At 43.1% G+C, this 26296-nt stretch overlaps 1 protein-coding gene across 2 annotated transcripts in view; it reads right to left on the reverse strand.

Annotated features, from left to right (window-relative positions):
• The window catches only part of VWA8 (von Willebrand factor A domain containing 8), a 364304-nt gene that overhangs the window by 41965 nt on the left and 296043 nt on the right, over nt 1-26296 (reverse strand). For both annotated transcript variants that reach the window (XM_086711392.1, XM_086711387.1), the window contains 2 exons: nt 5931-6039; nt 2715-2871 (listed from right to left, as the gene is read on the reverse strand). In XM_086711392.1, coding sequence (XP_086567518.1) covers nt 2715-2871; nt 5931-6039 — 266 coding nt within the window. The remainder of the gene's footprint in view (nt 1-2714; nt 2872-5930; nt 6040-26296) is intronic.

Consider the following 26296-nt stretch of genomic DNA (forward strand, 5'->3'; position numbering starts at 1 on the left):
TCCTTATCTTTCAGAGATACACTCTGAAATGTTTACAATGAAAGGATAGGACATCTTGGATTAGCTTCAAAACAAACCAAGGGTGGGGGACTAGGAGTGGAGCCAGATTTTTCTTCTTGAAGTTGGGAGAACAGGTACTTAGGGTTCTTAAAGTTTTCTCTCCACTTTTGTTTATGTTTGAGAAGTTTCATACTAAAAAGCAAAAGAAAATCTTTAGCAGGACCAACCTGGATCCTCACCAAATAGGAGTATTTACTCCATGAAAGCAGAAAGCACCCTCTTTGCTGTGTTTGCTATGCCCTGTCTTTCTCAGGATCTCCATGTGTTTTTATTTCTTCCTCTCCTTTCTCATACTCTTGTCCACCTCTCGTCTTTCAACCACCTTATGGATTTCTCTTTTACATGGACTAGATTCTTATTCTTCTCTGCAGTAATGAGTAGACGTGTATGGTTTTCTCACTCTCTTCCCCATTTCATCTCTTTCCTCTCTTGTAGCTACTACATTTAGTTGCCTTATTATCACAGATGCTTCCTTCCCCTCCCTGTCAGCAGTGGTTAACAGAACCAGGTTCTTTCTCCCTATTACAGAGATCAGAGAAGGGGTTGTATACTTGTGCCCAAGCACTACTGAAAGGTCTTTCTGCCTCCTCCCATGAACTATGTGTGTGTCAGAGTAATCTGTTTGTCCACTTAGGCAAAACTTGAGACGGGATAATTACTTATGAGGCTCTGAGGATAGCAACAATAGGAACTTATTAGTCGATGCATACCTAATATGGTTTTGGTTCCTAATGTGGTTTTGGTTCTTTTCCTAATGGATGTTTTATTGTTTGTATGAAATGTAGAGCAGTATTTGAATCCCAGCAAGATTTTTCATATAGCATTCCTACCACTTTTTTTTTTAAGAAGTTTAAACTGCTCTCATTTCCTTTTTTTTTTTTTTAAAGTTCATTCATTTTGAGAGAGACAGGGAGAATATAAGTCAGGGAGGGGCAGAGAGGAAGAATCCCAAGCAGGCTCCTCTCTGCTACCAGCACAGAGCCTGATTTGGGGCTCAATCCCATGAACCGTAGGATCGTGACCAGAACTGAGATCAAGAGTGGAATACTTAATGGAACGAGCCACCCACGCGCCCCTAAACTGCTCTCACATCTAACATAGTTATCTGTCCCCCATAACTTTTTTGAGAGGAAGAGAGAAGAAAGTCCCCCATCCCAGAAGAGCAAAGTCAGGCCCGGTGAGGATAAATAACCTGCTCCAGGCCTCCAAAGATGGCAGCAGAACAGCTGCGAGGAACACTTTGCCTTGTTTGACCTCCTGGGTATATGAGGGTCCTACTGTTGGCAGGGTTTCCTGAGGGCGCGGCCGGAGGGGCCTGCGTTTCTGTCCCTATTGTTCTGTCCTGTTTACTTGCAGGATGTGTAAGCACAGCATGTAACGTAGTACCAGATGTTCTACGTGGGAGGAATTTCATTACTCACATACACTTGAGGGTGCTTTTTTCCGACTGTACCCGGCCCTTTCACTGAGCACAACAATCAGCCTCCCGAACCACTACCAATTCTCTCAAACATGAAGGAGATATTGCGGGTCCTTTGGTATTTTTTGCTTTTAGACATGTGGATGCCTAGTGAAAGCATCATGTGGATTCTTATTTTTTAGATGGTTCCAATCAAAGTGGCCCAGAATGGTTCCGGATCGTGTAAAAGCCACAGGCTCGTTGGCCTGGATTTCAAGACCTCTGCCCTTTGAGAGGGACTCCACATTCAACCTCATTCCCCTCCACCCCAGCTGGTACCCCGTTATCCTGGATAGATAAGCTGGCTCTCTCTGCCATAGACACTATGTTCATCCTACTCTGGTGTTATCCCTTCCTGGAAGAGCCAAATCCTGGCTGAGCTCAGGCCCCACCTCACCGACCTCAACCCTTCTCTGTACTGGCAGGGGGCACAGCTCTGTACCATGTGACTGTAGCCTTAACTTCCGGAGTGTATGTGGGCATGAGTGTGCAAGTTTGAGTGTGTGTGTGTGTGTGTGTGTGTGTGTGTGTGTGTGTGTTTACTAGTCCTATCCCCACATCTACAAGATTCCCAAGGGCAGGAAGGCACTATCGACTATCACGTAGAGTTTTCTAAATTCCCTATGGGGCCTAGGAACAGATGTGGATAGAGTGATTTGAACTTTAATTTTTCTTCAGAGCAGTATCTTTTTTTTAATTAAAAAAAATTTTTTTTAAACGTTTATTCATTATTGAGAAACAGAAACAGAGCATAAGCATGGGAGGGACAGAGAGAGGAGGAAACACTGAATCTGAAGCAGGCTCCAGGCTCTGAGCTGTCAGCAGAGAGCCTGACACGGGGCTCAAATGCATGAACTGAAAGATCATGACCTGAGCTGAAGTTGGACGCTTAACCGACTGAGCCACCCAGGCGCTCCTCTTCAGAGCAGTATCTTTGGTTTGACTTTGCAATGTGCTCAATTCCTTTTCCTACACAATCATACGTAATGAATACATTTAACATATTCACATCAAGCAAAAAGAACAAGGGAGTATGTTCACTTGGCCTCTGCCGGGAGGCGGGCGGTGCGGGTGTCCATTTGTGGTCCCCGCTGCTGCATGAGGTGGAAAATCACGGGATGCAGGATCTACTCGGGGACCGCCGCCACACCACACCCCAGCAGCCGCCCTGCTCTCACTGCGGCGGCCCACTCACCGCTGCTGAAAGGCCTTCTGGCCCATCTCTCTGGCGGCTCTCTTCACCTCCTCAGGAACTGCGTCTTTCTCGGCCTCAGACACCTGGTACACCGCATGGCCTGCGTCCAGCCGATAAGGACCTCCTTTGCCGCCCAGGCCTGCGGTGTCTCTTCCCCCTGGAAGGAAACCATGAAAGTCCAGGTGACAAGACTGATGCTGACCACAAGACAAAAGTCAGATCGTACCTTTAAAGCAGTCCTGTGAAGCATATGAATGGCACCCACTTAGTGATTAAATGTTCAAATGAGTTGTCTCCTGGAAACAAAGGGTTTCCCCCTGTTTAGGGTGCCTTTTGTCTTCTCTGTCCAGCCAAAGTTTACCCATATTTCAAGACATCTTGTCCGATGACTACCTCACAGGGATCATTCCTGGCCACTATTTGTTACCCTTTAATATTTATTTTTTCTTTTCTCACCAACTGTTATGATGGGTGGGATTATATCTTACATAATTTTAAATCTTTGCACCTACAAGAGTGGCTTGAGCACCATAGATAACTTGGTATGTATTTGTCAACTAAATGAGCACCACTCCTTGTCCCTCGCATGTTACCTTACTTTTCCTTAAAAGAAGAGAAAGACAGCCAGGATATAGATCCAGTCAGCTTTAGACACTGTCAGCGGCAGGACAGCTTTCCAATATAAACCCAAGTCTGCATGCTTGTAAGTGTGTGTTATGTAATATTACAGAAACTGTTTGTGTTGTAAATATAAATTAAATGCCTAGAGGACCAGGTAGATAATACTATAAAAAGTGGTGACGACTTTGGCTAGCTAGAGCAAACTTGCCTTATCTAAATACATTCAAATTCAAGTTATTTAAAATATCGTGTTGGTCCTCAAAATACATGTATTGGCTAGATTCGGCCTCTGGGCTACCTCTGTTTTATAATGATGAAAATACTAGTAATCAGTTTCTTTTGTTCACTCACACATAACTTGGGCACTCAGAAGAGAATTCAATATTGGGAGGGGCAGTGCAGTATCGCATTGTGTCGTATCGTACACCTGTATTATATAATACAACACTGTACAGTTAAGCAGACAGGCTGAATTTGAATCCTGGCTCCAATGCACTAGTTGTGTGTCCTTGAAGGAAGTCCCTTAACTTCTCTGTGTCTCAGTCTCTTCATCTGTAAAATGGAGATACTAATACTACTTAGCTTCTTGGGACTTTCATGAAGCTAAAATGCTTAGAACAGTATCTAGTGGAAAATATAGAAGTGGTTGCTCTTACTATTATTAATTAGACAACCTCTCATCACATAGAATGAGGTCATTTCTAAGTTTCACAAGGTGGAAATTTTGAAAGCTTTTAGGCTTTTGTTAAATTATGTTACATTGACCTTTTCCCCCTTGGAGCCTTAACTGGTATAATAAATGAAAAGTAAGAACTCAGCATGTACTGCTTCCCTTACCAAAGTCCAGGTAGGTCATTTCCTTTTGGAAACACCATGACAACAGCCTATTAATTATAGTATGTTTACCCTTTGATTTGAGCATATTTGACTTCATTTTTATTTGGAAACTGATGGTGGAAAATTTCTTCTTAGATGGTGTGATTGCTGGTTCTCACTCAGGGACAGCCTGTGGGCAGAGGGGACCAGTAACTGGACAATGATGAGCTACAGAGGTAGAAAAGCTATTTCTGTGACCTGACTCCCTTCCTACAGGTTCTCCTTAGGCATGGGTGGATCATGATTAGAGCTTAACACCTCCTAGGTGCTGAGATGACAACCATTCAGAAGCTGGTGTGAGCAGTCAGCATGAGTCACAGGGGCCATCAGGGAAGTCCCATGGGGGTGGAGAGGGCAACAGGGGGGAGCTCTTCATGACCTCTACTTCTGAGAGCCTTTAACTTGTATGACTTAAATGGAAACACTGGTCAGAGGTTCTAGACTTCAAGGCATCATCTTGAAGCTAGTCTCAGGCAACTTAAATCAGCTCCTAAGGTATGGGGAGAACAAGAAAGGGAGGGGCTCAGGTGATAAAAGAGGGATCAGGTGATTTGGGTCAGAACTCTGTTCAATGTAGAGAATTCTGAGGGAGAATGACAGACAAAGAAGTTGAAGCAAAAAAGATTCGGCAGATAGAAAAATAAAGGCTGGGGGACGCAAAAGCAGGGTCTTCAGTCTGGACAGAGGTGAGCTAGTAGATTGAAGGTGATTAACAAGCGAGACCCTCGGCTCCAGAGTAGTCCACTGCTGGGAAATGTACGTCAGGCCAGCTCATTTCACAACGCATTCCACATGGATTAAATCGTGCTGCCTTGACACTGATTTCGAGATCAAAGGACATTTCTAAAAATACCCTTTCTTTAAAGCTGATGCTTGATGAATAAACAGAACAGGCAAGAAGTCTACGGGCCTATTTGATAGCACATTGTCTCAGCACAGAAACCCATTTCCTCCCGAGGCTGTCAAGGCCAAGAGGCACACACCATCCTTCGGGAAGGAGAAGCATGGAGCTCGTGCCAACACGAGACAGAGATAAGATCAGACGGTGCACACACAGTCTGGCCCTATTCCTGCGGCCCAGCAGATGTGTGTGTCCGGCTGCTGCAGAGGAAAGAGGAAGGCAGCAGTCATGGGAACAATGCTCTCATCAGGCAGCCAAGAGGAAGGAACGGACCACGGCCATCAGTTCAAACTGCGGCCGACTCTCTTATCTCAAAATCCTGCATCCTCAACACACTCACTTCTGAGATGTGGAAGGCGAGGACCACTTCTTTTCCAAGTCAGCTGGGCAAGAAAGAATTTGCTATAGATTGCTGGCATGATCCCAAGGGCATGGAATTTAGAAGGGGTTAACATTTTTAATGAATACATTCTTCAGACCAGGGCTTGTGCGCAGCACTTTACAATTGTGATTTCATTCAATCCTCACCACAACCTGGTAAGGCAGGTAGTATTTTCCAATTTACTGATGAAGCCACCCTGGGAGGGTTAGAATGGTCTTCGGTCACAAGGTGGCAGCATCTGTGGGGCTCCAAAGGCTAGAGCTTTGTCATGTGTTGATGTCACACTGGGACTCAGGGCAAAAGCACAGTCTCGCTGACTAACGGGGGAGGCAGAGAAAGGAAGAGGTCCCTGTGCCTTCTCAGGGGTGGTGTGCATTCTACCTGGGCTTGTGAAGTTTTGGGAAGCTCGACCCAGGAGGATGCGGGTGCTACCAACCTGTTCCGCCAGCCCAAGTATTCCCGCCCACGTGGGGCATGTTGTCTGGGTCCTCCTTCCCGTGTTTGGGGGAACTCACGTCTTCTCCACTATCTCTGTTGATTGTTATCTACAAACGAAGAATTGAGACATTATCACTATCTCATGAGCAACCCCAGAGACTGCAGGACAGAAAGAAGAATAACCTCAGGCAACAGGACACAATAGATGCTGTTTAGAGTTTGGCAAACAACTTCAGATTTCACATCCATTTAGTTGGCAAGGAGACATTTGATTTAAAAAAAAAATTCTTTGAAAAAGCAAAAAAAGAAAAGAAACTGGGCTGAGTTATAGCTTCAGAATTCTCTTGGGGCAGCACGTGCCTCGAGCAACCACACCAGGAACAACAAACACCTTCGAGAAGCAGGGAAAGTGTATCTCACCAGAGACTGACACTCTCTGGACAGTTTAAAAGGATCACTGCCCAGCTGTTCCAGCTGAGTCTCAGCAGATACACGTTTACCTATTTAATTTTCAAAGACATTCAATCCTTTTGAGAAATACTTTGTATAACACATGTGGAAAACAAAAATAGCAAATGTATCTGTGTGTGCTGCAGTGGTATATTAAAGTTATACACACAGAAACTAAAAACTGCTTACTTATTTTCTGGACCCTCTCTAATTTATTATGGTACTTTGTAGCTTTCCTAATTCACCTTTATTTTAATACAGGATTTACTATTCCTGCAATGGCAAACAGAATAAGCTGCACTTTAGCCCTCTTCTGTGATAGCTTGTGACTCACTGGTCCCTAATTTCACTCAGCACAGATTCAGCAAAAGGGCTGATAATCACCCAAGAATTCCAGTCATACTAAGTTCATTCAGTGGATACCGTTCCACAATAAAAAGAACTCAAATCAGTCACACTTCATGAATCCTATGAGTCTGCTTTTAAATGTAATGGTTTTCAGGGCAGACCAAATCAAATATGCATTTATTTGTTCAAAAAGTCTTCTGGAAGATGTTCTGGCAGGACATCGTACGAAGTAGAAAGCCATGGAGGATTGGTCACTGCTCTCTAATTGCTGAGGGTAGAGCAGGGTGGGGCTTGCACCTGGACCAGAAGCATGATGCCAGATCAGTCTTTAGAGCTGACCCATTCCTTGTTAGTGCCTGGACTTCCATTCTAGATGTTGGATTAATGAAGGTAGGTGGGTAATATAGAGTCTTTGCAAGTAAAATGGCTATTAAGAATGAATTCAACATAACTTCCCTTGTCTATGTCCAGACTAGTTAATTTCAAATGTTACACCATCGTAAAGAGATTTCTGCCAATAGCTTTGGCAGCATTAACAGGGTTTTGGCCACAATTTTAGCATACTTTAAGAAAATTCAGCAGCCGGGACAAGACAATTGATACGAATTCCACACACACAATCATGCTCTAAAAATGGGGGAAAGTAAATATTTTCTCCTTTTTAAAATTAAACTATGCAGAAAAGCTAGAAACATTCAGAGAAAAAATAAACATTTAAAAAACTTTCCCAGAACTTGTCATCACTTTCTAACTTGTCCAGAGGTAATATAAGAGATAAACAGTAATTTAAAATACATATGAACTATAAGAATTCTAGGCCAGCGCTAATCAATAAAATTTTCTATGTTGATAGAAATGTTTACAGCTGTAGTATCTAATACGATAGCTATTAGCCCAATGTGGCTACTGAGTATTTGAGGACATGAAGTTTACATTTTATTTAGTTAACTAAAATTTAAATTTAAATAGCCACATGTGGCTAGTGGCTTTTTCACTGGACAGTACAGCACAAGGACAAGCTTGCCTCAGCCCAGCAGATACTGTTTGGAGCACTTTGGAGCATTCTGCAGACGTTCTCCATGAGAAATGAGAAAAACAAGGAACATTTAAAAACTGGGATAGTGTTTTATTCTGTTTTGAATTTAAGAAATCTATATAAAAGCTATAACTAGCTGAGCCTGGGTGGCTCAGTTGGTTAAGTGTCCGACTTCAGCTCAGGTCACGATCTCACAGTCTGTGAGTTCGAGCCCCACATCAGGCTCTGTGCTGACAGCTCAGAGCCTGGAATCTGCTTCAGATTCTGTGTCTCCTTCTCTCTCTGCCCCTCCCCCCGCTTGCACTCTGTCTCTCTCTCAAAATAAAGACATTAAAAAATATTTTTAAACCTATAACTATAGTCTAACAGGTTTTTTAAAAAACAAATACAATGGAACTTACATATTATTATTACTATAATAATAATATAAGCTTTTTAAAAGATGCTTTGATTACAACAATATTATCACTGCTCAAAACAAATTATGGACTGCTTCTGGAAGGATCTACAGAGTCCATGACAGATTCTTCTTTAATATCTTTAATGGTGGAAAATATGTATTAAAACTAGGTTGGATTTTAATTTTTTTTAACGTTTTATTTATTTTCGAGACAGAGAGAGACAGAGCATGAACGGGGGAGGGTCAGAGAGAGGGAGACACAGAATCTGAAACAGGCTCCAGGCTCTGAGCTGTCAGCACAGAGCCCGACGCGGGGCTTGAACTCATGGAGCGCGAGATCATGACCTGAGCCGAAGTCGGCCGCTCAACCAACTGAGCCACCCAGGCGCCCTGGTTTGATTTTTAACAAACAGTAAAAGGATACTTGGAGTTGATTTCTGGTATAAACTATTTTCTAACTTGCTATGTACCCTTTGGCAAGCCAATTGACTTCTCTGGCCCTCAACTTTCTCATCAGAACTAAGGGAGTTGAACTCAATGATTTCTGCCATTTTGCCTAGTGTTGAGATGCTCTGATTTCAGTGATTCCAAACCTTGTAAATAAGGTGATCAATCTGTGGCTTTAGTCAAAACAAGGTACACTTACACAATGATGAGACTAGTTTGCTTATAAGAGTTGTGAGTCTTCTTTAGGCCAATTCTAAAAGATGAAGTTCCAAAAATGGTCTCAGCAATGACAGCATTATTGGAAAAATTGTTCTGAATATCATTCTTCACTTTAGGGGTGTGTGTGTGTGTGTGTGTGTGTGTGTGTGTGCGCGCGCGCGCGTGCGTGAAGTGGGCATGTATATTCAGGTATGTTGTTTAAAAATAAAAAAAATTCAGGGGCGCCTGGGTGGTTCAGTCAGTTAAGCGTCCGACTTCAGCTCAGGTTACGATCTCACAGTTTGTGAGTTCGAGCCCTGCATCGGGCTCTGTGCTGACAGCTCAGAGCCTGGAGCCTGCTCCGAATTCTGTGTCTCCTTCTCTCCCTGCCCCTCCACCACTTGTGCTCTGTTTATCAAAAATAAATGAATGTAAAAAAAAATTCAATAAAAAAACTTCAGAAGAGAAAAAGAAAGCAAATTCCTATGTGTCTAGTAACTTTAAAAAAATTAGTTATCTTCTTTAGATAGTTCCTACAATCCAGATATTCTAGTGTAAAAGAACAGTCTTTAATTTTTTTATTGTTTTCTTTTATTTGAGAGAGAGAGTGCAAGTGGGGAAGGAAGCAGAGGGAGAGAGAGAGAATCTTAAGCAGGTTCCATGCTCAGCATGGAGCCTGATGTGGGGTTCGATCCCACAACCTGGGATCATGACCTGAGCCAAAAGCAAGAGTCTGATGCTCAACCAACTAAGCCTTGAGAACAGTCTTTTAAGAACAAATACTAAAAATGATGGCACAAGATAAAAGGAAAAGCCCTGCAAATTGTCCCTCTGTGACCTCCGAAATCATGCTCTTGGAGTTGCAAAGACACTCAAAATGGGCCATCATGGAGGCAGAAAATTGGCTATGAAATTCCCGGGGAGAAAGGAACTGGTATGTTCTTTGCCGCCTGTGTCTTCCCGGGCCATCTGCTGGGAAAGGGAGATGGCCTTGCGTACATTGCTAACAAGACAGCCATATACCAATCCCAAGTGGGAGTCTAGAGATGTTTCAAAATCGACAAATTCTTAACAATAATTATCAGCCCAAATGTGATTTATTCCAGAGAAATACATACCACAAAATTCCAGGACACTTACTTAAAAAAAAAAAAAAAGGCATTTTGGGAAGTTTATCTAATTTTGTGTCACTTTATGAATGCTATTAGACTCACAGGAATATATTTCTCTAGCACATCTGCCAAGGGGTTTTCAAAGGCATTTTAGGGCATCTCTTACATGAATTGACAATGATTCATAAAAAGTACAAGGCAGGAAGTCTAGGTCAGTCCAACCCAGGACAGAAACTGAAACAGATACTTGGGAAGGCCTATCATCTGAGGAAGCTTGTCTCCTGGGGACAGACATGTGCCATGGAGCCACTGGTCATTCTGAAAGTTGATAAACTACTGAATACTTTGAAGTTTGTGTTGAGGATTTGGAATGCATTTCCTATGAGGGATGGTTTCACCTAGAAAGAGCTCAAGTAAATCATTCCAATTACTGAAATAGACATTACTATATTCATTAAATGGATCAAAATTTCCCCCAAACCACAAATATCATGGCCCCTTACAGCTTTTGATGCAAACTGATGCATGTGCCAAGACCTCTGATGTGTTTCTCACAGCTGACACAATCTACTTCCGTTTAGGGAAGTGTGCTGTAATCCTAAAAGCTGTAATCCTACGAGTCCTCTTACATATGAATTAGATTGGAAAAAAACCATGAATCTTGTAACATATAACTCATAAAAATGTTCCAGAGTAAAGCAACCCAAAGTCAGAGCAGGAAAGGGACATGACTCACTAAAACCTTGTAATTCTGGGCAAGGCTCATATATTTTAGGCTCCTCCTCAAGTTCAGGATTTTTAAAAACCATCAGTAAAATGATATAAATAGTCAGATTATAATGCTGGAAGAAGAGTTAGCCCTTGGAGGTATGACTGGCCGGCCACCGTAGCTGATTCTCATTTTCCAGCGGGAGACTAGGTGGGGCACAGCAGATATTTCTAGCTGCCTGCCCAACACCCATCCACTCCCTCTTTCTTCTTTTTAAACGGGAGTCAGATGAATCATTGTTGACTGGGATTAAACATAGCATTCCCTTTTGCCAGTGCCTGGTTTAGGGAAAGGCATGAGACCTGAGATGGAAGAGAAAGTCTATCAGGAGGTTTCTGGGAAAGATCTTCCTCCCAGGTAAAAGGAGAGCTCTCTCGCTGCCCCGGATGCACTGCCCTTCTCTGCCCTGGAACACGCACGCACTTGCTGCCTTGGGAAACAGAGTCAGGATGTGATGCCCAGAGCTGCAGCCTACATCTGATAAACCACGTGGAAATAAGTCGAAAGTGGCAGACGGAAGGATGGAGGAGCTAATGTCCCCAAATGGCACTGTTGAGCTGCTGAACCAGCCCAGAGTCACGTAACTCTGGTCTTCCACATAAGCATATCATAAATGTCCTTATGGTTTAAGCTACTGTCAGTTGGGTTTTCTGCTAATTGGAGTCAATTGCACGCACATTAATAAATTCATATGTTGAAGGATGAATGACGGGCAGCAGGGCGGAAGCTATTGTCCTGACCTTTTGGAGGATGTCCTATTTCTAACAAGAAGACATTATTTGCATTCTTGCAAAGGATCAAAATTGTCAAAATTGTCATAATAATATCAGCACAGAAATCCTACTTAATAGAGTTGCCTACAATTTTCTTGATTGATTCACAGGCAACTGAATGAACGGATTTATTCATTCTCTTACGCAAACATTTCTGGGTATGTTTATGGTACATCTGCTATTTACTGGGACACAGAGATACATGAAACAGGATCTTTGCTTCTAGAAGGATACTTATAAAGGGGAACAAAGTCACAGCACAGGGTGATACAGGCCATAATAAGGCACTGAGCATACTAGCCTAAAACATATTACTGCCTGAGGTTATTCTTACAGATTAGAAATTGCCTTGACAGACACAATGATAGACACATTACTATGTCTTGAGGAATGATGATGGTCTTTCATACGAAGATAACTGGCTTAAAAAAAAGGTGACCTCACCTAATTTTCATAAATAACATGTAGCTTCTATAATGAAATGCATGACAAAGATCCCTTTGTCCATAGGTACCTTCTATGGGTTTCAATTTCAATCTCTGGCAAGCCATCAACTTTGAAGAAGTTATCTTCAGTTCTTCCCTGGCTGGTGGCAACATTTGCTTTCAAATACTCAGTGACCCCTTGCCTTCTTTAATCCCTGTTCATTCTCACAAAGCAGGGAAGGACCTGATTTTTGCTCATTGATGTTAAGAAATTACACTATAGCTGATAAACATCCATACTGAATAACCCCAAAGGGTATTCACATTGTAAGTGCCTTTATCACTAATTGAGAAATTAGGTCTTTCTTTTGTTTTAAAGTCTAGGAAGAAGCAAACAGGCAGAGGTGGCAGGTGAACATATGGGGCAGGGGTGGGGTTATACTAAGTCTGTTCCCTGGCCCTGAAGACAAATGCCTCTTAGGGTGATTGTAATACTACATGTAGTATTACATGTAGTAATAGTCTGTGAAGACTTCTGGCATAGAAAGGGTTCCTGTCCTTTCTCATGGGCTTTTTCAAACCAACGAGCAGCTCCTTTCTCCTGACTGTGGGCTGGACCCCTTGGCCCACCTCCCCAGACTCAACCAAACTCTATCTTACCCTCCTCTTTTCTGCTTGAACACTCCTAGAGACTTGGGTGTATTTTGTTTTCTGGCATGAGTGTTGTGCTTGGTAAGTATTTTTAAACATTTGAAATGATAATCTAAAACATCTCTCTTCCTCTATCTGATAGGATGTTCTGGAACACATACCTATATATATCCTATGTTATTTCTTTATCTGAGTTTACAGTTTCTGATAAAGAACTTTCTCACTGAAATGCCCCTCTTCACTAAGTCTATTATTATGCAACAAAAATACCCAGTCTGATTAAAATAAATGACACTGTAAAGATTTCACAGCTTTGGCTAAAAGGGGGGGGGCAACATATCAGTTTACTATTTTATTTTACATTTTATTACCCGACAGCAGTAGTTGGCACAGTGGCTTATACGTACATCCTTAAACATAATAGATGCTTAATAAATATGTTAAATGCACATGTGTGAGGCTGCTTGCAACAGAAATGAGTTTAATCTTCTGTGTACAAACCTCTCCACAATAAGCTGTCAGCTGGGTGTCTGCTGGGACTCTTCCTGGCTCCTTCCTGCCAGCCTCTAATTGGCAAATAGCACAGCAGGGTTCAGCCATCGGCAACAGAGCCGTCTCCTCATAGAGGCAGGGAACACATGGCCCTGTGGGCTCGTGGTTGTTCTTAACTCCTGATCCTGCACCTCTCTCTGCTTGACTCTGATCCCTGCAAGGCCTCAGCTCAGTTTCTGGCTGGACCTGTCACTGGGCCTGGGATGACTCCCTGTCGTGGGTAGTGGCCTCCTTGCTCTCTGACCCAGATAGAGCTCTTTGAATGGCCGTCCAAAATAAAATTACAAGGTTGCAGAATCCATCCAAAGCAACCTCTCACTTTACTTAGAGTATTTATTCATCTCTTTCTTCTCTTTAAATTCAAATAGAAACAAAAGATGAGGAAAACTTTAAAAAAAATGTTTATTTATTTATTTTGGGGCACTTGGGTGGCTCAGTCAATTAAGCATCTGACTTTAGCTCAGGTCATGATCTTGGAGTTCCTGAGTTCAAGCCCCACGTCAAGCTCCATGCTTTCCTGCTCATGTTCTCTCTCTCTCTCTCTCTCTCTCTCTCTCTCTCTCTCAATAAATAAAGAAATTAAACTGTGTAGTTTATTTTGAGAGAGAGAGAGAGAGAGAGAGAGAGAGAGAGAGAGAATGAGGGAGGAAGGGAGGGGCAGAGAGAGAGAGAGGGAGAGAGAAAGAATCCCAAGCAGGCTCCAGCTGTCAGCACAGAGCCTGACACAGGGCTCGATCCCATGAACCACGAGATCATGATCAAGAGTTGGACGCTTAACCGACTGAGCCACCCCGGTGCCCTGAGATGAAGGAGGCTTTTGGAAAATGTGAGAATATGGAACGCACATGAGGGAATTGGGAGGATGTTTCATGGGAAAAGAGGCTGTAGTTACAAACAAATCTTTAAGGGAAACCAAATGTTGTTATCATTGTGCGTAGGTGAGTGTCAAAAACACATGTTGAGAAACCACAAATAATTGGCATGGAGGCAGTTTCCTGGCACGGAAACGCACCCCCTCCTGCTGCCACCTGCCAGCACATCCAGTGATCTGAGTGTCTTCACGGAATCAAGTGCTAATTCAATTCAGAGACAGCAGAGGCAGGGCAAACTGTCAGGTCTTTACATGTTCCACCCTTTCTATTTTTGCCTCTTTTGTTTTCAGGAGGCTTCGACAGGTTAACATTCAACACTAGAGTAAATTCAAGCCCGGTTGTCCGATGTCCATAGTCAAGGCAAAGGTTAGTGATGCAAGGTCACCTCAACTACAGCAAATCATGCGCAGCTGCTTTGGTTTTGTTAAATATGAGAGGTGGTCCTGGCAAGAGACAGCTACTGCCGTGGACTTTTATCATTACTGCAGCAAAGTGATCTCTCGTGCCATTTCCTGGCCAGGTGATTTCAGTCTTAGACCGAACTTTTGTGTTCTAAGACACACCATCTATTTAGCAATTTTTAAAGCTATTGTGCTTTCCATGTCAACAGGATTCTCTGAGGTGCTGTGTAGCTAAGGAACCGGAAGGATGGATAGAAAAGCCATTCCTACCACTAGAGTGGTTAGAAGCAAAAGGGGCTTTTAATATGACCTACGTTCTAAAAATTCTTGGAAGCAATGATCACAGCCTCATGCAAATGCATTTGACATAGGAATTCTCTGAAAAGAGGAGCGCTAAGTGAATCAGTGCTGGCAGGTCCTTATAGCATAGTTCCTGTGGAGTATCAAACACTGGCAACCCGTTTTCCATTTTCTTTCTTTCCGCTGAAGTCACATTCTGCTGATTATTTCTTCCAGTTATCCTGCAGACAGGCTCCACATCTCAGGCTCTCACAATGTTTCTATGGTATTGCCTACTGCCGTTTACCCTGGGCTTCCTTGACCTTTTCCTCAGGCACATGCGGTTCCTGTGGAACTTGCGCTGTGACATCTGGCAACGCGTCGTCCTTTGCTTCCAACAGGACCAACATTCTCACACACTTTGACAGCCACTCTGGGCCAGAAGCAGTCATCAGAACACAAAATCAATGGCACCAAGAGAGGCCAGAGAGAAATAAGTTGCACGCGCTGCACACACACACAAAACTCAGGATGCAGTGTTATGTTGCTCATTCGCTGGGCACTTATGGTTTGGGGCTCTAAGGCTCACTGAGCGAGGGAACATTCCAGGCTGCTGCACTAGCTCAAATGGGCTGAGAGTGTAGAACACTATGTGGAACCTGGGCAAAATACACATGTTAAGTGATTGTGATGTGCATTTTTGTGATAGTACGTTTTTATTTTTTTATTTTATTTTAAAAAAAAAATTTTTTTTTTTCAACGTTTATTTATTTTTGGGACAGAGAGAGACAGAGCATGAACGGGGGAGGGGCAGAGAGAGAGGGAGACACAGAATCGGAAACAGGCTCCAGGCTCTGAGCCATCAGCCCAGAGCCTGACGCGGGGCTCGAACTCACGGACCGCGAGATCGTGACCTGGCTGAAGTCGGACGCTTAACCGACTGCGCCACCCAGGCGCCCCTGTGATAGCACGTTTTTAAAAGAAAAGACTTCTTTAAGTGATAAATAGCATTGCAGTGAATCGGCACTTGGGGCATATTGGAATGTGTGGCCAGACAGGTAAACTGGTGTGGATTCTATGCTGTGGCCATGCAGAGGGCAGGACTAGGTAATAACCTGTGTGCATCGTCTTCTGCAGCTGGCACAGCCACTGTGGCCATTTCAAAGCTGCAGGGCGGCTCCAGTGGTGTATATGCCACAAGAGTATATAATTCTGATAATATATAATCCTGATGATTGCTCTCCTGGAACTTAAGGAGGCAGGTTGCAAAGCAGGAACTTTGGGGCAGGAGAAAAGAATACGATTGGCTTTTGCTTTATGAAACATTCTTTTAACTTGACTTGTGCTTGCGACATGAGCAATAGACTAAGAACGCTAAGCACCGACGGGTAAAGCTTATGAAATTTCAGGCATAGTTACAGGACACAAATTATGTTGTTTCATCGATACTGAGCTACATGGTAATTAGATACAAATGAATGGTTCCTATAAGGACTATAATTAATTAGGGGCGGATATTATCAAACACGAGTTTGCCATTTTCTTTGTGTTAGTTTTCCAGTTTTTTCAACAGTGTGAATCTGTCAGTTTCCCATTTATACCCCAAACTCATATGTCCCAAAAGACAAAAGCCCTGGATGCTGTCCCAACAAGTTCCCTGTGCTCCTGTCTCCCGTGGTTCCCCCTCTCTCCCTGCACCTTGCTCTGTGCCCCAGATCTAAAGATTCCTCCAGCGGGCCTGGAGGCCGATGGCAGAAGGCAGCACGGACTCCGGAGCCTGAAGCTGTGTATGTTCCAGGGGTGCCGCAACAGGGTCCCAGGCAATGATGGGAATCACAGGGAAGGGAGAGGAGGGAACACTGTAAAGACTCTCTAAGTTAACCCGGGGCCTTGAGGCTGAACTGGGGTGAGCGGGGTGGCAGCCAGTCCTTCCTCTGTGCCTTCCCGGTGCCGGTACTGTCTTCTATTCATGAAATTAATTGTTCATGACACTTAGGAATGTTTTCATGTCGGTCTCCTTCCTCTGACATCATTGTCTTCTGGGTCCTCACACAGTGTGGTGTTCTAGTTGTGCAGCCATGCGAGGTAGCCTAACACAGCCCTGGTTTTAAGAAATGTATTTTAGGGGCGCCTGGGTGGCTCAGTCGGTTAAGCGTCCGACTTCAGCTCAGGTCACGATCTCGCGGTCCGTGAGTTCGAGCCCCGCGTCAGGCTCTGGGCTGATGGCCCAGAGCCTGGAGCCTGCTTCCAATTCTGTGTCTCCCTCTCTCTCTGCCCCTCCCCTGTTCATGCTCTGTCTCTCTCTGTCTCAAAAATAAATAAAACGTTAAAAAAAATTTAAAAAAAAGAAATGTATTTTATATCCCATTTTTTACTTACTTTGAATGATTTTTTTTCTAATGTTTATTTATCTTGAGAGAGAGAGAGAGAGAGCAAGCACAGGAGCAGGGGAGAGGCAGAGAGAGAGGGAGAGAGAGAATTCCAAGCAGGCTCCACAATGTCAGCACAGAGCTCAATGCAGGGCTTGAACCCAGGAACCGGGAGATGATGACCTGAGCTGAGATCAAGAATTGGATGCTTAACCAACTGAGCCACCCAGGCGCCTCACTTTTGTCTTACTCTGACATGCTTTAATGTCACTTTTGGGGATGAGCAAGTTTAATGTAGAGAATGGGCTTGGGCATGTGTAACAGAGATTTTAAACGAAGCAAAGTGTCCAAGAGGAGGTACGAGGTGTCTGGGGGGTTGGGGGTCCCCGTTCCAAGGAGCATGGGCTGAAAGCTGAACTGGAATTTCAGCCCAGTGGGGCTCCAAACTCGCCGTGTGATACTCATCAAGTCATTTAACTTTTCTGGGCCTTAGTCTTCTTGTCTTCCAAATGAAAAACAAGACGAAATTCTTTCTAGCTCTAAGTTCTTTACGTGGGCCCTTATCTACATTTATCTCTAGTTCTAGTTTATAAGAAATATAAGCTGTCACCAGGGATCAATTTGACAAAAGCCAGTTAAGTGTAAAGAATATTTTGATACAGTCACATAAACGCTAGGCTCTTCTTCACATCGGTTCACTAAGATTTTAAAATAAAAAAAAAAGTTTTTTGAGAGGCAGCTTGATGTCATGGAAAAACCATTTTACTGGGAAATAGAAGGCTGGCTTTTGATCCTGGTTCTGGTACTAACTGGTGGAATGGTTTTGGCTAAAGTTACTTATTTCCTCTTAGCTTTCTGTACCCAGAAAAGGAGGGGGGGGGTAGTGACTGGCAGACATGTAATTCAAGTACACTACATAGTTCTTCTGTCTGATAACATTTTACATAGTTAGTAGAACATGGAACCTGAATGATGGTCTAACCCAAATTCTAGCACAAGTTTGCTGGGGGAGGCATGTATCACACAGCAGGGACAGGGAGATGTGGACTGTGCGTCATGGAGTGGGATGGGAAAGGGTGAGAGTGTCAAACTTGAACTCCCGTGGCTGAAGTGAAGAGATAATACTTAAAATGGAAAAATCAAGAAGAAACATGTTATTGAGGGATAATGAGGGCAAAAAAATAAGTCAGCAAAAAGAGTTTAAAGTGTTTGTCTCTGAACCATGTTTCACAAGTTTTTAAAATTTGATTTTAAAATCGATGTACATATATAGCTTAGATGAACCTTCAGTTGCCTCCCTTCCATCCTTTCCTGTCAGACTGTCTACCTGCCTGGAGTAGTTTTCAGCAAGCAAGGACTATGAGCCAGGCCCTCCGCTAGAGGCTAAGGATACAAAGACCCGTGACCCAGTTTTGTACCCTGGGGAGATTTCAGCCTCTGTGCTCATCAATCATCGCAGAGAGTGGGTGGAGCCCCACACTGGTGGGGGGTGGGGGGTAAGCACAGTGTGTTAGTGGAACATACTGGAAGGGCTCCTAAGACTGGGGGTCAGGACAACTATTAGGGGAAGTTTTCTGGAAGAGGTAATGCCCAAGGAGAATCTTGAAGGAAGTGTAAGGAGGCTGGAGATTTCAGGCAGTAGGGGCGCTGAACTGAAAAACAAGGGGGTTACATGATAGCGGCCTTGGAGAGCCCTTTGTTCGTGCTAATACAGCTCTTGCTGGGCAGCCAGGACCATCCACCTGTGTAATACATATTCATGAGGATTATGATGTTGAAACACCTCCTCCTAAAGTCCACCCATTCTGCCAAGTCTAAGTTGAATAAACTAATCTGAGCACACACAGGTTTATGTGAAAATCTTACTGACCAAAGAAGTTAGGGCTCATCATCACTCCTACCTACACTTATTCTCCTTTATTGAAGAACATCAGGCAGGAATGTATATATAATTGTGGAATCAGTTCACCCGTATTCAGTATGTACATTTAAATAAACAAACAGGGGCGCCTGGGTGGCTCAGTCGGTTCAGCATCCTACTTCGGCTCAGGTCATGATTGCGCAGTCTGTGAGTTCGAGCCCAGTGTCAGGCTCTGTCCTGACAGCTCGGAGCCTGGAGCCTGCTTTGGATTCTGTGTCTCCCTCTCACCCCTCTCTGCTCTTCCTCCGCTCGTGCTCTGTCTCTCTCAAAGATAAATAAACATTAAAAAAATAATAAAAAAAAATAAACAAATAGCCTAACTCAGTCTCTGAGCATGGATAAACACTTAGAATTTTTACTATGTGAAACTCCTCCTCCCTGCCTCTCTTCCCCATAATCACATCGTGCTACAGGAGTACACAGTGCACTTGTTGTTGCTGTGGGTTTGCCTCTCTCTATTTAGAGAAAATCCAATCTAAAAGTATAGCTATTTAACTGCACCCATGTTAGGAATGTGGGGAAGCAGTACAGTGCATCACAGTAGCCTGAGAAACTAAGTGACCTGAGTCCTGGTTCTAGGTCTCTGGTCTCTACCTATGAGCTGTGCAACAGTGGGCAAGATTCAAACTTTTAGAACCACAGTGTTCTCCTCTCTTAAATAGGAAGAAGTACACATGCCTTCCTGGAGTTCTTGTGAAGTTCAAACAAGGTGTGAAGCAGTTGTGTGACTCCAGGAGACATACTCACTGTCTTTGGACTTCAGTTTCTGCATCAACGGAATGAAGGGGGTTGATTCAGACCTGATCCCTTATGTCATTTAGGTCTATGTCTATGTGGGTGTCTATGCAAAGACGCTTTCCCAAAATGTAAAGTCCCATTCAAATATGTGAGGCAGTTGAGACGTATTGTTGTTGTTCCTAAATAAAACAGACGAGAAGGGAGAATTTGTTCTCTTTTTTAATATGCACTTTTAGGAATTCCTGCCATTTTGCTGGCTTCTTCATTTGTTAGGGTTCTTTATGAGCACCAACCACCTGAAATCATGGAAGGAAGTGAAGTTGCCTTGAATGAGAATGTGGAGTGAAAAGGGCAGTGGCCCAGGAAACGAAACAGCAGACAAGACTGAGAGGAAGCAGAGAGAGGCAGGAAGGAAGTGAGCGGGAGACTGTGACTATCACGAAGCCAAGGGAAGACTGAGCTTCAACTCTGAGTATGCGGAGTTCAGAGCAAGTGAGGGCTACATAGGGTGATGACCGAGCAAGGCCCATGGAATTTAGCAACATTGAAGGTCCTTGTGACTTTAGCGAGAGCAATTCTGTAGATGGGGAGGAGGGGCCAGAATTCATGTGAGAAGGAGAGAGGAATGAGTGGAGGTCTGGAAGTAGAGTCAGTGCATGGAAATGATTCTTTTAAGAGGGTTTGCTGTGAAATGGATTAGAGTTCTGCAGATTAGAGTTTGAGTACTAGCAAGTAAGATCTGTGGGGTCCAGAGAATATTAGAGCAGGTTTCAATGCTGATGAGAAGGATCCAGAAGGGAGAGAGAAGGAGGATACCTGAGAAAAAGGAGTCATAGGATGGAGCCATGTACCCGAGAAGGTGGGAGGTGAGGCAGGTACATCTGCAGATGGGCTTGCTCATTTGAGCTTGGGAAGTTGGAAGAGCTGCATTCTGGTGGCTCCTGTTATACTTGGGAAGCATGAGACTAGAATATTGCCTGAGAACCTGGGAAAGAGTAGCTTCAAGTTTGAACAGAGTAGAGACTGTATGAAAGTCATTATGGAGATTAGGCTGAAAAGACTTTTTTTTCATCTCAAAAGAATTTTAAGATTTCCAAATATGATCCTTTAAATGGGAGTTTTGTGGAGTATAACCATCTGTTTGGAGATTGAGTATTAGACAGATATGTTGGTTGTGGAAAAAAGATAAGGAGGCTAGATTAGTGAAATCTAAAGCTATCATTTGGACAAACTGCAAATATCTGGCCGTGAGGAGAGCGATCTGGCAAATGCTTCCTTTTAGAAGTTGTTCCTTCCTGAATTTCCCAAACAAAAAATGCTTTTCTTCCTCTGGGCTCTTGTAGCACTCCTTCACTATACTGTCCTTCCTCTGTGCCGTAACGGTCTGACAACACATGTGTGTCCCTTCCACATGCCAACCTCTAGGTACTTTAAAAGCAAAAGCCCTTGGGGCGCCTGGGTGGCGCAGTCGGTTAAGCGTCCGACTTCAGCCAGGTCACGATCTCGCGGTCCGTGAGTTCGAGCCCCGCGTCGGGCTCTGGGCTGATGGCTCAGAGCCTGGAGCCTGTTTCCGATTCTGTGTCTCCCTCTCTCTCTGCCCCTCCCTCGTTCATGCTCTGTCTCTGTCCCAAAAATAAATAAACGTTAAAAGCAAAAGCCCACGTGCCAAAGCTTAACTGTACAGTGCGTCTTTCAGTACATGTTTGCAAACTTTGAAATGGTTATATAATCAAGAGGAAATGGTATCTGATGTATACAAACTGGCCTTCTACATGTTGGAGAAGACTCTCATGGCATTAAGTCAGGTATCTTTGTAAGAACAAAGGATTTCCAGAAACAGCAACATAACAAATGGGTGGGCCACACTTGGAAGCAATGTGCTCTTTACGTGGGCCACATCTCTGCTCCATTTTACAATTTCAAGAGCCTGATGCAGCCTCGCAAAGAAAATTCAAGGAAATGAAACAACTCCCTCCCCCTGCTCCTATTCTTCTAAGATACAAAAGACAGATAATTATCTAAATTGTTTCTCAATATGAACAAAATGGAAAAGTGACCTTTGAGTCTGTGACAGAGTCTATTCACGTCAGTGTTTTTAGCAGAAGCAAAGCCATGTCCAGGCTTCGAGAATGCTCACAGGATCCAACTTTTGTTCTCCCTCATGTTACATAGACCATAAATAAATAGGCATAGTTTAGCAGGCGGCCAGACCCGAATGGCTCATACTCACCCCCGGGGAGTGATAAAATTCTCCTGCTGGTAGACTTACATAAACGAAGATGCAGTGAATTTTTTAAGGATATTCCCTTTGCTCAATAAACCTGAATGCTTTAAACTTGAAAGATAGCTTGACTACAAGGGAAAATAAATCAATGTGGCAAGAAAAAGTAATCATTCAAAGTGCTGGTAGATTAACTGAAACATATAAGAGATCAAATTCAGTGATTTAAAAATCATATGCTTGCTAGTTAAAAATCTCCCTTTCTAGTTTTCTGCCTATTTTAAAACACACCAGAGGAGCTTTCTCTAGTGATTTGGCCATTTCATGCTACAACTGGAGCTTCTGTCTTGTTTATATTCAAAATAGAAGGTAGAGTGAATTTCAGAATCCGAGGCTTCTTATAGATTTGTCTATTGGTTGGTAGCAATTATTGCCAGAGAATAAATTAACCCAGTTGATCATTCTGATGATGATGAAAATCTTAGATTTGGGGGGAAAGGGGTATTTCTAATTTATTGGAGCAAAGTATCCAAACAGTTAATTGCTTTATTCTTATGTTTTAAAAGAAAAAAAAAATACGCTGATGATACCAGAATTAAAATTAAAAACTTAATAAAAAACAAGAAAAAAACCCCACAAAAACAAAGAGGACAAAATAAACAAGAACAGGTTGGAGGAAGCAGGAGGGAAACGGTCTGAGAAGTCCTCCTATCCAGTCTCTATCTCTGATAACCACTGAGTTTATCAACAGCTTGTGGATACTGAACAGCACACGTTCTGTTCTAAAGAACCCTCATTCTTTCCCCCAAGTTATACATGCATACTTAAAAAAAATCTCAAGCACCAGCTTGAATGAAGACAAAGGATAAGGAGGAATAGCAAGGGGAGGGGGAGGTTTGTTGTTGTTTGTGGACAAGATACAGATAAAAGGGTGGGGGGGGGGGATTTTCTGGGGGAAAGTATATACCAGAGTGTAAAAGTAAAGTAATAATTACAGTTCTTTTAGAAAAAAGGTAATATTAAATATTTATAAAGCAAAACCAGTGCCAACTACAATATTAATTTTATGATGAACAATTAGTTTTCAAAGCATTTAGAAGAGATTTTTTAAGAGAATTACAATGCCAAAGTCAGGTAGATTATTTCACTTTGGAATCTCTTTAGAAATTTAATTTTTGGGGGACCTGCTTAGGGTCACACACAGAAGGTCAAGTTTGTCTGGAATTTTGAACCTCCTTATCTGTATTGGCTCAGCTTTTTTGAAAATAGTTATTATAACATCTATATACTAGTGAGGGGCCAGTACTGCTGTGGTGCTATTAGTTTTAAGATGGCTGTTATGTTCTCTTACTATTTAATTTTTTTTAACGTTTATTTATTTTTGAGAGACAGAGAGAGAGAGCCAGAGTGTGAGCCGGGGAGGGGCAGAGAGAGAAGGAGACGCAGAATCTGAAGCAGGCTCCAGGCTCTGAGCTGTCAGCACAGAGCCCGATGTGGGGCTCTAACTCATAAACCGCAAGATCATGACCTGAGCCAAAGTTGGATGCTTAACCAACTGAGCCTCCCAGGTGCTCCATGTTCTCTTACTATTAAAAGAAAGCAATTCCCATCAATCTTGGGAGATTCTGAACATGGGATTGATATCTCCCCTGGCAACTTCAGGATCTTAGGTGGTGAGCTAGACAAGCTAATTTGTATTCACACTGTGTAGTGTTCTAGAATGCATTATAGATTTATAATGCAAAGAAGACTTTTATTTAAAAAAGCAGCAAGTGGGAGGGGTGGGCAAAATCTTTTCTTGGTATGCAAATGTCTTATATGATCTTATGTTCTGGATTTATATTTCCAAGATACCAGAGGAATCCTACAAAACTGCATTCTAAATAAAATAGAACAAATGGAAATAAAATGACTAATAACCTGTTTATCATATGTCCTGCTGTGTGGGGACAGTCCCAGTTAATGCCTGCTGTCCCAGGGTAATTATTAATAGCACCAATTTAGTCTCATAAGTGGAATTATACAATCATCCTGTAATAACTGAGGATTGTACATAAAACCTAGCCCCTTGGAGAAGTTTATGACTCCATTTGGGTATTGAATTAAACTCTGTTTCTGGACAGCAACTGCCAAGGGTGATACTGGATTATACATGTCTTGCCATTTGATAGAACAATGTGTACATGATTGTCTATCTTTGTCTATACATATCTGTTTATTCCAGGCTCATATTAATAGCAGGTTTTTTTTGAATGCAGAAGTTTTTGAATTTTGAAATAAAAAAATTTAAAGTTTTAAATTTGTCTTCAAAATTTACAGGCAAATTTTCTGGTATGTTTCTTACAGTGCCTCTTTATGAAAAGGTAATAGAAAATTTCAGCTTTTTAAGATAATGCTATAGGCTCTAGACTAAGGTGGTCTGACAGCTTTTGGCCACTCAGCCTCAGACCAGTCCTGCCGCAAGTCCCTTCTCTTTTTCCACTTGAAGTCTTAACCAACCTTCTGACTTTTTCCTTGGGAACAAGCCCCGACCTTGAATCCCTCGTCTAGCAACCAGGCTCCAGTTCCATTTCCTACTGTATGAACCTCTGCTTTGGTTCCTTGACTTGTCCTTTCTCTGGAGTTTTAGGGATCTCTCTGCGTGATCTTGAACCTTTCCTACCTGGACTCCCAGCCATTGTTAGGCACCACACTCTTGACTCTACTTTGCTTGTGCTGACTGTAAGGTTAGACATTCAGAACTTGTCACCTTTGAAGAGCTGGAATCTGGTGCATTGCCTGGAGAATAGTAGATTCTCCACAAACAGTTGTTAAGTGAATGAAGGATGGATGAATGTTGCAGCTTCTTCTTGTTGACTGAGCCTGTGTTTCCTTCCAAAGGCCACTTCCACCCTGGCTCTCTCCATCGTTAACTGGGCTCTGGGGTGCCTGGGTAGCTCAGTTGGTTAAGTGTCCAACTTCAGCTCAGGTCCCTATCTCACAGTTCGTGGGTTCGAGCCCCGCATCGGGTAGCTCAGAGCCTGGAGCCTGCTTCAGATTCTGTGTCTCCCTCTCTCTGCCCCTTCCCGGCTTACACACTCTCTCTTTCTCTCAAAAATAAATAGACATTAAACAGGGCTCAGGGAGCTAATGTTGTTTATATCTATTCCTCTTGCATGAGACAAGACAGACACAGAGTTTAAAGGATGCCGGGGCCCGGGTGGTTAGCTGGTCCCTCACTGGGCTGCTGCTGTGTCGGCTGAGGCAGTGTGAGCAGGGTTGAGGTTCACACCATGGTCATGTTGCCAGCTCCAGGCATGGGAGGACAGCCTAGAGAAGGAGGCTCTGTTTTTCCCCTAACTGGTTTGTCCAGAGATGGCCCTTTGGCAATCCATCCTCCCTGTGGGAAAACCTCTGTCCACTTGTACACAGTGGACCAGGTGTGCTGGAAGAGGCTCTCTTAGGGCTCTCACTTCCATGAAGAAATGTTTGACCCGAGTTTTGGCAAGGGCAGCTCTTAAGGAACAAGCACGTGTGAAGGAGTGAGTCTATTATCTCCTTTTCTTGCTTCTTATTATAGGTAAAACCTGATTGCTTTGTTGGAAAGTTCATAAAGATAGACACCATCCAAGTTTAAAGAACTTCAGTGTGATAGCTAACTCAGATGTTTTTATTGTGCCAATTGTATAAAAGCATCTTTTTCCCAGGAAAGTAAGGTGAACACTCTTTGCCTTGGGAGAACCCTTACAGGGCTCTTTGGTAGGCTCTCTTCATTTCAGCCTCTAATCTACACGTGAAACCTAGGCATGTTCCACATGAAGAAAAATAGAGTGTAGGGAGGTGGTTTGCCTGCCCATATGCACTTTGCAAGGATGGTCAAATAGAGACCAGTCTTTTTTTTTTTTTTTTTTTTTTTTTAATGTTTACTTATTTATTTATTTTGAGAGAGAGAGAGACAGAGAGGAGGGGCAGAGAGAGAGAGAGAGAGAGAAGAGAATCCCAAGCAGGCTCCATGCTGTCAATGCGGAGCCCAATGCAGAGCTTGATCCCATGAACCATGAGATAACGACCTGAGCTGAAACCAAGAGTCAGATGCTTAACTGACTGAGCCACCTAGGCCCCTAGAGACCAATCTTAATAGAGCTCTCTATTACTGCTACTCAAAAATGTCTTCTGTTGTAGTGGTTAAGAGCACAGACACTGGAACCAGATTGCTTGGATTCAAACCTTGGCTCTTAACACTTGCTAGCTAGGTAAGGCACCTCATCTGTAAAATGAGGATAAGCATGGTACCTACCTCATAGGGTCACTATGGGGGTTAAAAAGAATTCGTATACATAATCACTTAGAACAGAGCCTGGCCATAGTAAGTGTTATATAGGTTAGCTATTATTACCCCTGCTTTATTTTCTGAGAGTGGAAA

Source organism: Puma concolor, chromosome A1 (assembly GCF_028749965.1).
Source record: "Puma concolor isolate L17-30 chromosome A1, mPumCon1.1.hap2, whole genome shotgun sequence".
Taxonomy (NCBI): Eukaryota; Metazoa; Chordata; class Mammalia; order Carnivora; family Felidae; genus Puma; species Puma concolor.